The sequence below is a fragment of the Lepidothrix coronata genome, unplaced genomic scaffold (assembly GCF_001604755.1).
Source record: "Lepidothrix coronata isolate B3197 unplaced genomic scaffold, Lepidothrix_coronata-1.0 Scaffold45, whole genome shotgun sequence".
NCBI classification, from domain to species: Eukaryota; Metazoa; Chordata; class Aves; order Passeriformes; family Pipridae; genus Lepidothrix; species Lepidothrix coronata.
In genome coordinates, this window is record NW_016690225.1 from 3967969 (window position 1) to 3981323 (window position 13355).

Genomic DNA, 13355 nt, shown 5'->3' on the forward strand with positions numbered 1-13355 from the left:
AACATGAACATGAACATGAACAAAAGACTTCCTAAACTCCATTTTATCAGCGTTTGATGTGTCTTCATTGAGATTTTTTTAATATTTTAAAACAAATATCACCATGCTTTTCTACATTGAAATTAAACATTTTATAGATTAATGGTGTGATCTTTGTAGAATTGAATTATGAGCTTACAAACAAATCTGTGTGAAACAGAAATATAAATATGCAATCAGCTAAATAGGAAAAAAATCTTGCAACACATTACACACACACTATACAAAAATCCTTTTTTTCAAAGATTTGTGTGCAAGTATGATTAATTAATAATTCTTCAAGATCCTAAAAAAATTTTTTTTTTAATTATTATTCTACCCTTCCTAATATTGCTGTTGCACTTCAAAGCCTGAAATAAGTATTGTTCAGTTGTTTACCATATTGTCTGGAGTGCTGTATAGCTTTAACTCAGGTTGTTTACTATCATCAACAAGTGGGTTACAATCTTGTCAGAGAATTATTTACTGAAGTTTACGATCTTGTATCTTAACACAAAGTTAACATAAATCCTGGCTTGACTCTTTTGGGCTGCAAACATGTTCAGGATTATATTCACCTCAGATTCCACTCATTGCTGCATAGTTGGCATCTCCAAAAGACTTCAACTATCCAAATTAACGTCACACTGTTACTTATTGTGCAAACCCATCATGTAACAGTTGGGGGGATTCAAAATTGTTCTTTCCCTCTAAAAATGGTTCCATCCCTACAGCCTGCACAATGGAAATTTGTCTGTGCCTCAGTTGCTTCTGCCCAATGACCTGTTGTGAACAGAGTTAATAAGCCAGTGACGTCTGCAATGAAGTAGCTGAGGCAAACATCATTTCTAATGAACCTTCCATGGTGAGTGGCAACCACTATCACCAAAAATCAAATGGGTGGCTGATGAGGTCTTAAATATCAAAGCATTAATTTTGCTGAAGCTACTCTACTGTTGCCCACTACCCTTGGGCTTGTTTTTTATCTTGCAGTTACAGCACAGCTTCTCATCTGAAGCTTTATGAAGTGCTTTTAGTTGGTCATAAGTCAACTGTCCAAAGAGATTGTTCGCTTCATTGGGTCATAGTGAAAGCATAAACACCTTTTAATGTCTGAACAGATGAAACATACTCACTCCCATGTGACACTTAATTTTTTGTTGAAATTATTTACAGAAGGTTACAAACTAATTTTGTTAACCATGGTGAAGCTGGGATTTGGGGGGAGAAGTTCATGTTGCTTAAAATTTCAGCAGAAACTGTGTGACTTTCTCACAGATCATTTGGGAAGGTGAGTATACATTGGGCATTATTTGGTACTAATGACAGAATTAATTTGTGCCTTAGTGTTGTCTTTAAAATGTTTCTTCTTGCCTATATGAGTTTTCTCTGTAACATAGGGTTGCCCTATGATAGCCCTTGTTCCTCTTTCTCCTGTCTTGTGACTTTTTTGGGGTGAGCGAGTACCCTTCCTTCACCCAGTCTTTCATCTTCTGTTAGAATCTGAACTATAAAGTAACTTTCTCCCCCTCTTAGCATCCCACTTCTTGAAATTCACTTCTGTCACATTGTCTCTGTCTCTTTCTTATATTAGAAAAAGGTTCTTTACCCAGAGGGTAGTTGGGCACTGAAACAGGCTCTCCAGGGAAGTGGTCACAGTACCAAGCCTGACAAAGTTCAAGAAGCATTTGGACAATGCTTTCAGGCACACAGTGAGATTCTTGGGGCTATCCTCTGCAGGGCTAGGAGCTGGACTTGATGGTCCTTGTGGGTGCCTTCCAACTGAGGATATTCTATGGTTCAGTGATTCCTCAGATTTCTCATAATAAGGTCTAGAGATGAAATTTTCCTGGTGAAAGACAGTTGAGAACTGGACTGCTGCTTTTCCTGAGCAGTGGACCAGGAAGCCAACCCCTAATTTGTACCTGTTGGGAAGACTTCCCATCGGAATGGGAATCACTGCTGCCTGTGCTTGTAGAAATGATAATAAAACTTTTCATGTCATTTGATTGACTTGGAAATTTTTTTGTTGCAGCCAAAGGACTGGAAAGAAGCATCTGCTCTCCCCTTAACCTTTGGCTATTCTAATAGAAAAAGTCAGTCTCCAGTTTTGCTAACGATCGCAGACAGGTAAACATGTCCCTTAAACTTGCAGAATGCTGTGAAAGCTATCCCTTGCTACAGAGATTTTGTATCCCCTATGATTGACTTTTTTCTCTTAAATATAGTTGTTAGCTATGATTGGTTGTATGTGGAAAACTGAAAATGTCAGTAAGTTGTAAACTCTGACACTGCTAGTCTGAAAAGTCTGAAACCACTCATCATCTTTCATCTTGCAAACAGAAGTTCTAGGGGTTGCCGTGTCTGCGATTACAGGATTTCTCATGTTTTCCAGTATTTGGCAGTGAAGGAAAAATGGTGCCCAGGCACCTGTCACATCATCTTATTTTTCTGTCTTCTAGTAGCCTACTTTGTTTTTTCATCTTTCCCCATGGCAGGATTGAATTTAGTTAGAATGCGTGCATTTTTTCATATCTTTCTAAGACCAAAGCAGAGGTGCTGTATTTGGTTAGGAAATTACAGTTGAAATTGACTTTTGCAGCCAGAGGAAACTGGAAAAATGTCAGTATCAAAGGACTGATAAGAGGAGAAAGGCTAGCCAGAAAGTAAATTACAGCTTTGAATAATTGCTGTGTACAAAATACCGAATAATAATCATTCATTACAATTACCAATTATTTTCAGCTATGAGCCACAATTACTTGAATAAATTAATGTATTACAATTTATAGATTGTTTATAAAAGCAGACTTAAGGTTTTGGATCCAAGTTACAACCTTCCTAGATAAAAGCAAAGTGAAATTAACCTGATTGTTGAATATTCCTATACTAAACATGGCTCTGTCTTTTGGCTCATGTACTAGTAGGACTGAAGATTGTTACTTCTGAAATCTGTCTCGTATTGGCCTCATAAGCCACCAGCGTGCCTGTAACAAATGTGGATAGAGCCTTCCCAAATCTTCGTTCGCGAAGCCTAGCCATGACTTCTGAAATACTGCTGTAAAGATCAAAAGTCAGTATAAGAGTTCTAAACCAATTTCAAAACCATCTGATGGACTTACAATAGCCAGAGAAGAAGGGATTTGAAGTATACAAACAAGATAGGATAATAATCCTGTACTCTCCCTTACACTGTATTTGCACACACATGCACTGCTTTCACCTGCCTCCCTCCTGGCCTCCAAAAAGGAGGTATATTGGCCAAATCACGTAGGGCAAGTATCTTGTTGAGTCCTAAAGGAGAAGGTCTTTTTTTGCTCCATCAAAGCATATATCTGAGATAGAGAGTACTCTGAGGAATATTTCTTTCAGAACTTCAGTCAACTTTAAGGCACAAGAGGAGCATTTGTACTAATATACAATTCAAAAGTGCTATTTATTGGTTGAAATCCTTTCTTGAAAAATATCTGAGGCCTCGGTTCTTGACTCAAAGACAAAATGAGATCTAGTATACTTAAGCTGGAATTCAACCAGTCACAGATGTAAAATTATTATTATCAAGTTAATTCTCTATGTGAATGCACTTTATTCTTGAAAACTGACCTGGAAAAACATTTTATGGTCTAATTTCCATTTGTCACTTATGAAACAAAACCCATGACGTGCTTAAGGAAGGAAAATTTGAGCTCACCTTCTTGAAAAGCAGGTCGTACAAAACGGGACTTTTTTCTTCTTGTCCTTCAGCTCCAAGAAACACCTGCTCAAACTTAGAAAGAAGAAAAAAATACGTTTTGGACACCTTCTTTCTGGGGTTGGTAAGTTAGCATACAGGAAGTATCACGTTATTCTTTAAGTACTGGGGAGATTTACAAACACTATTTCCTCTCAGCTACTGAAATGCATGTTTTATATTTCAGATGACTTAGAAAAATCTTTCTTTCTTGGCAGACTCTGAAGAAGTACTTAATGCAACTGTGCTTCTAGAAAATATATAAAGGAAAGCTAAACTATATAGTTTATGTAAAAGCTTATATTCCAGACCTCAAAAATAATTCAGAAAGAAGTGTGTTCTGAGTCAGAGTACAGATAATGCCACTCTTCAGGATTCAGAGATTAATGATAAATAAAAGGACCAGTTAACTTAATACCACCTTTTCCAGTGTTTTATTAATAATAATCCTGCTACAAACATGCATTAGAACTCACAGTGATGCTCAGCAGATGTCTTTTTGCTGGTCAGAAAAGAAAGTGCTAACTCAATTTTTTTTGGTTGTTTTTCTTTGGATCGGGTTGGGTTTTTTTGCAATAAAAGCAACATAAAAAATAAAACAGACACAAAGAGCACAGAAGAAAAATTGCATAGGGAGGGGGGAAGCAATTAACTTGAAAAATGTAGAGCTGAAAATTAGAACATAGTTTGGCTAAGTTTTCCACTTGGTAACTGTAATTAAAGAGAACTGCTTGTCTTATTGAAGCAATAAAACAAAATATTGTCTGCTTAGCAAGTGACCTCTAACTTGGAAAAATATGCAGTTCTGAATGCAAATGAAATAACAGTTTGGAAGAAATTAAATTTATTACAATTTCTATGTTTTGTGTGCGTTCTTCTGCATTCTGAAGTCTTTGAATAACTTTTAAGTGCACTGACAGGACATTTTTTCAGAATACTCCCTGTACCATCATGTGTGCCATGTACTGTAGCCTAAAAGCCACAATTCAAAAGCTGACTTTGCAGGGTAAGGTCAGGACAGGCTGCAGGTTTCCTCATTTGTGTGGATCCAGTATTTTCACTTACCTATAGACAAGGTATTAAGAAACTGTTAACAAACATTTCTGCTCTGAAGCTGAAGAAGCAGCTGTAGGATTTCAAGCTGCTCTAGTCCTGGTTTATATTAATGCTTTTTTTTTAACCCAAGTTTTGGCAAAAGTAGTAGTATGATTAGTGATACTTTCATAATGTATAAAAATTGCAGGGAAGGATATTTTTTTGCACATTCCAACACATCAGGATCTAGCTTTAGAGTTAATGCTATGCAAGGAGCCTCAATTTTGATAGCAGCGAGCCTTGGTTTTACGTGCTGGAGAACATCGTGACCATGCTGAAACATACATATTTGACTTAGATGAGTTTTTCCACGCAGAAAGATTGGACAGAGAAAAGCAAAACCTTGCTTTTAAGCCTTGGTTTTTGCCTTCCCAGGCTGTCACATCCCAGAATCCTTTAATGTTCATGATTTTTTGCAGATCCCACAATACGTATTAAGACAGTATGAAGTGCGTCCTGAAGTGCGTCTTCATAATTGTATAATCTGACCCCATGTCTGATTTCAGTCATCTGACCTAACCTGTGAAGTAGAGTGTCTAATATTGCAGTCCTTTCACCACAAGAACCATTACTTAATTTTTTACTAGATGTCTTTTTTGAGTGTTTATTCTTAAATTCTGAGTTTATGTAACTTAATACTAACTATATTCATGTTCTGATAGACATATCTAACATATATTATTGCATTGTTGTTATTTTTGCACAAACTCTTTGTGTGTAAAAGTCCAGTGTAGAATTGAGTTGGAACTTCCAAGAGCAATTGAATGTGACTGCTTGCTTGGAGTTGGAAAGTAATGCAGTAGAAAGTCTTTTGGCTAAGAACAGAACAAAATTTGATTACAGATAAGTTCACTTTATCCTCTCTTTAACAGTCAGGCTAGCAGTAGAGTAAGATATCAGCACTAAGTATTACTGGCAACAAGTTAGAATTTGGAAACTTACATTTCCAAAAATACTACATTGAATTTCTCTCAAATATTTCAATATTTGCATCCTTTTGTCTTGAAGTTTTATTCCATTCTATTATTGAATGGTTTTACATTTTGACATTGTATACATTTTCAGTTCTCAAGTATTGTAGACCTTACATGTTTATCATGAATTTAAAAAATTATTGAATATGCTGCATTATGTTGCTTCTGAAGACTTAAATAGATGCGGTTTGTGGTTTTCAAATTTACCTACCCACAGAATGAAATTACCATGTGTATGTTGAAATGACTCCTTCTTATGTTATCTTTAATATCTGCCTTGTCAGTGGTATCTAAATTGTGTTCTGTTTATGCAAAGAATGTTCATATAATGAACAGTCATGGTGCACATTATTAGTCTACATTCTGTAAGTCTAATAGTCTACACAGGTAATTCCAACTCCATTCTTAAATGTGACAAATTGCTTGATTGCTCGATAGAGAACAGTTCTGTACTGACAAGAGAAGTCGGAGTTGCATCAGAGTATGTTCTCTCTTCTGTTCTTTGATTCATTAGTGGGTAAAATGAGTTACCCTCAAGTCTTTTTTTGGCCTGTACTAGCAATTCAAAATATTGTTGTGGTCTCAGGTCAGTACACTACTCAAAGGAAACTTTGGGAGCTTACTACTTGGGTTGTGGCAATATATTGGAGTGCAGAAGTGGGAATTATTTTTTCTTGTGGACCAATAGTTATCTGGAGAAATAATTTAAATTCATAAATTGATTTTGAAAATTAGGAGTTGTTTGAAATAATTTTATAAAATTCAGTCAATCTGCTTTTTTCTACAAAATTAAAATGATTATGTATTTGTGTATATTTATGTAGCTACAAATAATTCTTAGCTAAGGTTTTCAAAACATCTTCTTACATGCATTTTTTGATGACTGTGTTCTGTTTAATTATGTATTTCTCTGATGCTGCTAAAATTCATGTTCTGTGCTACCTTTGTGCATGTTGGAGGCCTTCATGGTCGTTGCTGATGAACTCCCTCCTTTTCTGGCTTCTATAATATTAATTCTTAAAAAGCTTATTTATAGTCCATATGAGGCAAACACTCCTGCTTTGCACATAAGCTATGGCTGTTATTGCAGAGGAAGGCAGGGTGCTTTTTAAGGTGTTTCAGAGTTGCTGGTTTGAGGATTGCTGTACTCTTTGAGTATCCCTTGTGTGTTACATTACGTGAACAACTTCTATTTACTAGAAAATATTGAAGAGTGAAGGAATGTTTACTTAACCTGAACATCAAATACTGAAGTTATGCCAAAAAAACCCCACTATACTGTAAAAATAAAGTCATAAAAATTATATTTTTCAATAAATATACTCTTGTTTCTGCAGCATCTGGGCTAATCTCTGCCTTTGTTTTGGAAGAAACTGGAATTTTAAATTACAGGTTTTCTTTGTTGCAGGTAAGCTGCCTTTTCCTTTCCATCTGATCAGAAGGAGAGGGCAGAAAACAAATACTATCCTTTTTTCTGTGGCGTCTCAGACTGGAAATCCTTTGCTTTTTGTTTTTGCTAATGAAAGCTTACACTACTGTCTTCTGCTATATCAGATGCTTTGATACAAGGCATAAGGGAAATGGTTTCCTTCCTTCCTTGTCTTCAAAGTTTAATATTTCTGTTATATGTGTTAATTAAATCAGACTCTTCTCCAGGTAATACTGTAATTATGAAGTGGTTTAGTCCTTTTAATGGAACAGTTTCTAATTGAAATTGTTTTTCAAAGGGGAATTTTTTTCAGATTTTTGATGTTTTCTTGTCCTTTCACATCTTTAGCTAACAAGGAGACTGGTTATGACTGGTGTCTTCTAATTATTAAACATTCTATTTATTCAGCACACAGTTTAAATTTGAATGTGGATAATCTTGTTATGTGTATACAAAATTTTGGGGCTGTGCACTTTATTTCATTCTGTGTTCTGGCTAGAAATTCGTACACACATGTATATGTCACTGCTGCTTGCACTGTGTATGTTTCTGTTGCTATGGTGCAGACTGAAGTAGTTCCACAGGTGAGCTCAGCAGGGCTTCAGAGCAATAGAACTGAAATTTTAAGCAAGTTTTGAATTTTTCTGAAGGAAATGTAAATAGTAGTTGTATGTAGTAAATGGTTCAGCCCAAGACTTAGGTTTTCCCCGTACATTTTAATTATTTATATTTAAAAAATCATAATCTAAAACATAAGTTTAAAACGTTTTCTTTCATACAAATAGTTGCAGAGTAAATATCAGTTGTAGGCTTTTTAGCCCCTTAGTTTCAAAATATTTGAAGCAGCTGCCACTGCATATTTTGGGAGAGAGTTAATAATTTTCTGGCATGCTCTTATCATTCTCTTAAAGGTCTTACAGCATAAGGGAACATCCAACAAAAACACAATTCCATATTTTATACTACGCTTGCTTACAGTTTTTTAATTCTTTTTCAAAACTCAAGATATTTTTACTATCCATAAATCTGTTTCAGGCTTGATGTACTTAAATCTTAATGGTTATATAGATATAAGTGCTCAGAAACAGCATTTAGTGGCTGTTCTTTCAGAAGTTTTATGTAAATGGTTGTCAATAGCTATTAACAAGTATATATATCAGAAACATAAAATGTAAGTAATACTTTTCTGGTACTTAATGTGACTGGATGCTAGTAACACCAAGTTTATAAAATGGTCTTTGCAAGTCGTTCACTACAGGATCACTGTGGAGGAGGTAAAGATCACAGCTACAGTGCAGATAGTAGGGGAAAACAGAGGCTGTGGTCTGCCTAAAAGAGGAGAACAAATCCTGGCAGAGCTGGGGAAAATTTCATTTTTTTTAAAGAGGTCATTATCTTATTATTTCTTTTATGTTGCTTGTATATTGACTTTTCCCACTAGCCAATTATTTCATTAAATTAAAATATCTGGTGATAACAATTGCTTTTCTTCAGAACCTTTTTGTCAAGACTGTGCTTTTGGCTGACTACAGCTGTAGGCATACATCAACTTTTAAATGGGTGAAAGGAAAGGGACCGCTTCCGAAAGAACTAAAGAACAGAAAATAGTCCTCCAAAATACAACCCAGTGGTCAAAAGCCAATTTTACTACCCAGTAGCTACAGCCTCAAAAGTGGTTCATTAGAATTTACATTTTAAGATGCATGAGTTCAGTGGTTTCATGGCATCGGGTTTTGAGATTATATTAAATGCTGCTCACTGATTCACAGCCAGCAGCTACCTATTTTTCTGATTTACAAATCCAGTGAAATTTTGCTGTAAATTTTCATCCCTCAGTTTTTGCAGTTGACTCAAGTATAAACTGGTGAGTTTTCTCTGCCATTTATAAGATATCTCAGATTCAAGCCTTATAAAACAGGAATTTTTCATCTCATTATAAGGAATTTTATGTAGACATGGGAAAGAACTAAGAAAAGGTTCAGGTAGAGCATGGAAATAGATCCCCTGAGCATGTACTCTGGGCAGGACCGGCCACTGTGGGTTGCAGCATTGTGAAAACATTCACTTGTAGGCTATGTCAAGTTTAAACTCACAAAATGTAAAGGGAATAGTAAATATTCTAGTAACAAGCAAAGCCATATAGCCAAGGCCAGAATTCATGCTGGAGTGGTCAGTTGTTTGATTTTTTTTGAGTATCTCAGCATACAATATCACCTTTTAATTTGTGTGACATTAGTTTGCTACACTGTTTTTACTGTTAATTTATTTGTTTTAAACTTCTTGAAAAATAGATTACTCCAATCTCTATGAAGAAGTTTTTGCAGTTTTCTTGGAATTCCACTAAGTAGTTTGGTTTTTTTTTTAGCTGGAATACTTTGGGAGTTTGTAACAGATTTCCTTTCTGTGGAAATCTGGAAATGTAGTGAGAATGAAGTAACCACAGAGGCTTCTGGAGATGCTCTGAACGCTCTTGCGCTCTGAGTGTCAGTGATTAATGTTTTACCTGAAAAGATCGCCAGTGTGATAGATGTGACTGTGTTCAATGTTGTGCTTAATTGCTTTATCTTGTGTCAAATGCCCTGGATGTTTCAAAGTCAGTGGGAGGAGCAGAGAGGCCACCAGAACTTGGCTTTCATTTACGGATTCTTTAATGATCATTTATAATTGTAAAAATAATGATTAGTAAGAACAGTAAATTGTTCTCTTGCAACAGCTTTTCTTTAGTGATACCAAGATCTTACTCTTTTCAGAATGATATATTTATATTCTTCAGCACAGCTATGTAGAGACCTCGAATTAGAATTCCAGTTATAGGTGGACATTCTGGAATTTATATTTAATTTTAATCGTATTTAAGGATAAGCGAATTTTTAATTGAAATATTTGCTCAAATCTGTAGGTAGAAAGCCAGACAGAACTTTAGGATTTCTCTCTAAATTTAGACACAGCATATTATTCAGATGCTGAAAATCTCATGCTTCCTAATGAAAACCTGTTAAGAGTGCTATGTCTAAATGTTTACATTTCTTGGTAATACTTTTTTGATAAAAAAGCAACCAAGAATTACGCTCTGTTGTACTGGGCATTGTACACAAACAACATATTCGATAATTCTGCACTCAAAAGCTTTTATTTAAACAGACAAGATAGATGTGGGTGACAAAAGGGCTTTGAAGTGCAAGTAGATATGACTGTATGATAACAGAAAAGGGTCTGTTTGGACTCTGTTGAGAGGGTAATGAGTTCAGGGCTACCAAGTGTGTAGAGGCTTAGTGAGAAAAGGACAAGAAATTATTAGTGAGGAAAGAGATGAGTTTGAGTTAATTTGTGTTGGGTGTATATGCTTTTATAATTCTGTAAATTCACTCGATGTTGTTTGAGGTCTTTTTTTCTTTTTCTTCTTTTTAGGAAGCAGTAATACAGTAATTCAGATGATGAAAAGAACTTGGAGACTTTTGTTCTCAAATGATGTATGTGAAAGAAGAAGTCATGTAGTTACTGGGGATCCTCATCATACCTTGAATGTTATGCTGAGAATTTCTCATGGGTGTTGGATTGTTTCTTATGAATGGGCGAGAAGTGCTTTTTAATTTTACTACATGATAACTTAAACTTATTTTGTATAGCTGAAATATCAACTGTGCTTGGGTCTATGTTACAATGGTGCAATGTTCAGATATTCAGACTTACCTAGAATTAATTCTGTAAGATGAAATTTGTCTGTGTGAAGCTCTGTTACTGTGAGTTACAGTCTTTCAGCGCTTAATCTAACCAAAGAATTTCTGTATTGTACCTCATTATGTATCTTAGGAAGGCCTGAACTTTTATCTCATGTATGAGAAACTCATCTCTTATGCATTATTTTTGGACAGACTAAAGGCTAAATAAACCATTTCTGCTCAACGTTAGCCAGCTCACATTATTCAGATTGAATTTTTTATATCCTGATAATATATTTCTGTTCTGTTCCAAAACATGCATTTTGTTCAGCATTTGGTAAAAATTAAGGGGAATTGTTAGATCCTTTGCTGCAAGTAGGAAAAATATAAAATAGAAATAGCAGTGACTGGGTGGGGAGCTTACCTGTCAGCCCAGGCTTAAGCCATCTCAATTGCTCCCTTTGATAATGGAACTATTTCTGGAACTATGTTTCATAGTTCCAGAATTGGAATTTATATGGAATTAGCTCTTCATCTTATGCAGAAAAGGTTTGTTGAATAACTTTCAATTTTGTATTTTCCTTTTTCTTACAAATACTTGAAAATGTAATTGTTGGGCTGAAAATAAACTCCTATTGCCTTTTTGTTTTTGAGATGTCTGACACTTAGCAGTGTGTAGCTTGTCCTGTGTGATATATATGCAGTCATCTGAAGTTGTTGTGGTATCCTTCAGGGTTTTCATAAATTCTTGGTGATTAATTTCCCTTGGAATAGAGAGTTTGCATCTTTCGTCACCTTGAGGATCCAGTAATGTACCTTTGTGGCAAAAAAAAGACTAATAGCTGCATTAAGCTTGGCTGCATTTGAGCCAGGGGTTTGAAAAAGAAAATCTCCAGACATCCTTTCCAGCTGCAACTACTATATGATTCTTTGCATCTATGAATTAAATACACTGAAATATCTGTCCCACACTTGGCTTTGTATGGAGCATTTAACAAGTCACAACGTAATTGCTATAAGCTATTTTTTCATAAGAGGGTAGTCAAACATGAAAGCTGCATTTTATCTCGGAAAAAAAACTTCAAATAACTACTAAGACAGTAAAGATGTAACCAGTACAAAATAGCTTCCTGTGTTTGTACATAAGGCAGTATTTGGATAATCAGTATTCTGACAATTGCTGTCCTGGCATTTCACAGCCCATTTTATACTCTGAACTTCTGTGAACAAATTCATGGTGAAACCATCTACCCATACTTTTCGTAGACTGTATTGATCAGTAGTAATGCCAAATTTTGTCCTCCTATCTTACAGTCTACCTTGTAGACTTATTCCCTCAAGTAATTAAGTAATCTCTTTCACTGAAAGAAATTAGTGCTTTGAACTTTTTAAAAAAAATTATTTCTTAACTTGGTTAAATCAATGAATCTTATAATGTAAGAGCTTTTTTGTCTTATTTCTAATTGTGTCACTGGCATAATTTTGCCATCTTTTAACCCAAATTAATTAACTGAAAAACTGGAGAAGAGAAAGCTGAAGCCTTACTTAACCATCATGCAGTAGATGGAATTCAGGAATTCAGTAGAAAATTAGTTAGGAGAACTTCATTTAAGCAAAATAATCTTCTCCTTTTATTGACGCTACATTATTGAATCCTTTGAATGTAATCAACCCTATCATAAGTACTTTCATTGGTAAAATAGTTCAAATTGGATAATTAAAATAATCGAACAATCTGGAGAAATTAGTTACACTTTTTAAACAAGGTATTACTTTTGACCAGTGATGATTGTCTTTTGTAAGATGTCTCTCAACATTTTGAGAAGTCATTTACATCTGCCTTTTGACTTGTAACATGGAGATAGTTTAGACTGAAATATTTTTTTTCTTCCGAGAAAAACTTAAAATTATATTTTTAAAGATGGATTTTGGAGAAATACCAGATTTGCCATCAGACATTTAATTTTCATAGCACTCTATTTATATATTCCAAGATGAATTATTTGAGTACAAATACCGTATGATCATTCAGTGTGCTATCTGGATGGGTAAGAGACCATAAATAATGACTACTCAAACAGTGTGTTTTCAGATCCTTGAGAACTTGATGTCTGACATACCTTTCCCTATATGATAAGAGAACGTAGCTGATATGGATAAGCAGAGGAAAACTGCACCAAGGCTAAATTTTTAGCTGTATAACCTACAGAACACTTTTGGAGCTCCATGCCATACCAGTTGTCTGCTACTGAATTACTTGAAATAGCCCATACTTGAGGATGAAGTAACAAATTGATCAACTTGATTCTAGGGTCCAAAGCCAAAGGAAAATATTCTTTAAGGTTGTAAGAAGTCCACAGAAAAAATATGCTTTTCTCACTCTCTTCTTCCTTCTCTGTTTTCTCCTAACTTGGGTCCTCCATGATCAGGAAGACTGTATTCTACTAGAA

At 35.1% G+C, this 13355-nt stretch overlaps 1 protein-coding gene across 1 annotated transcript in view; it reads left to right on the top strand.

Moving 5' to 3' along the window:
- The window catches only part of MCPH1 (microcephalin 1), a 119726-nt gene that overhangs the window by 25976 nt on the left and 80395 nt on the right, over positions 1–13355 (top strand). Inside the window, 3 exon segments of the mRNA XM_017814560.1 lie at positions 7595–7619; positions 8315–8333; positions 10662–10818. Coding sequence (XP_017670049.1) covers positions 7595–7619; positions 8315–8333; positions 10662–10818 — 201 coding nt within the window.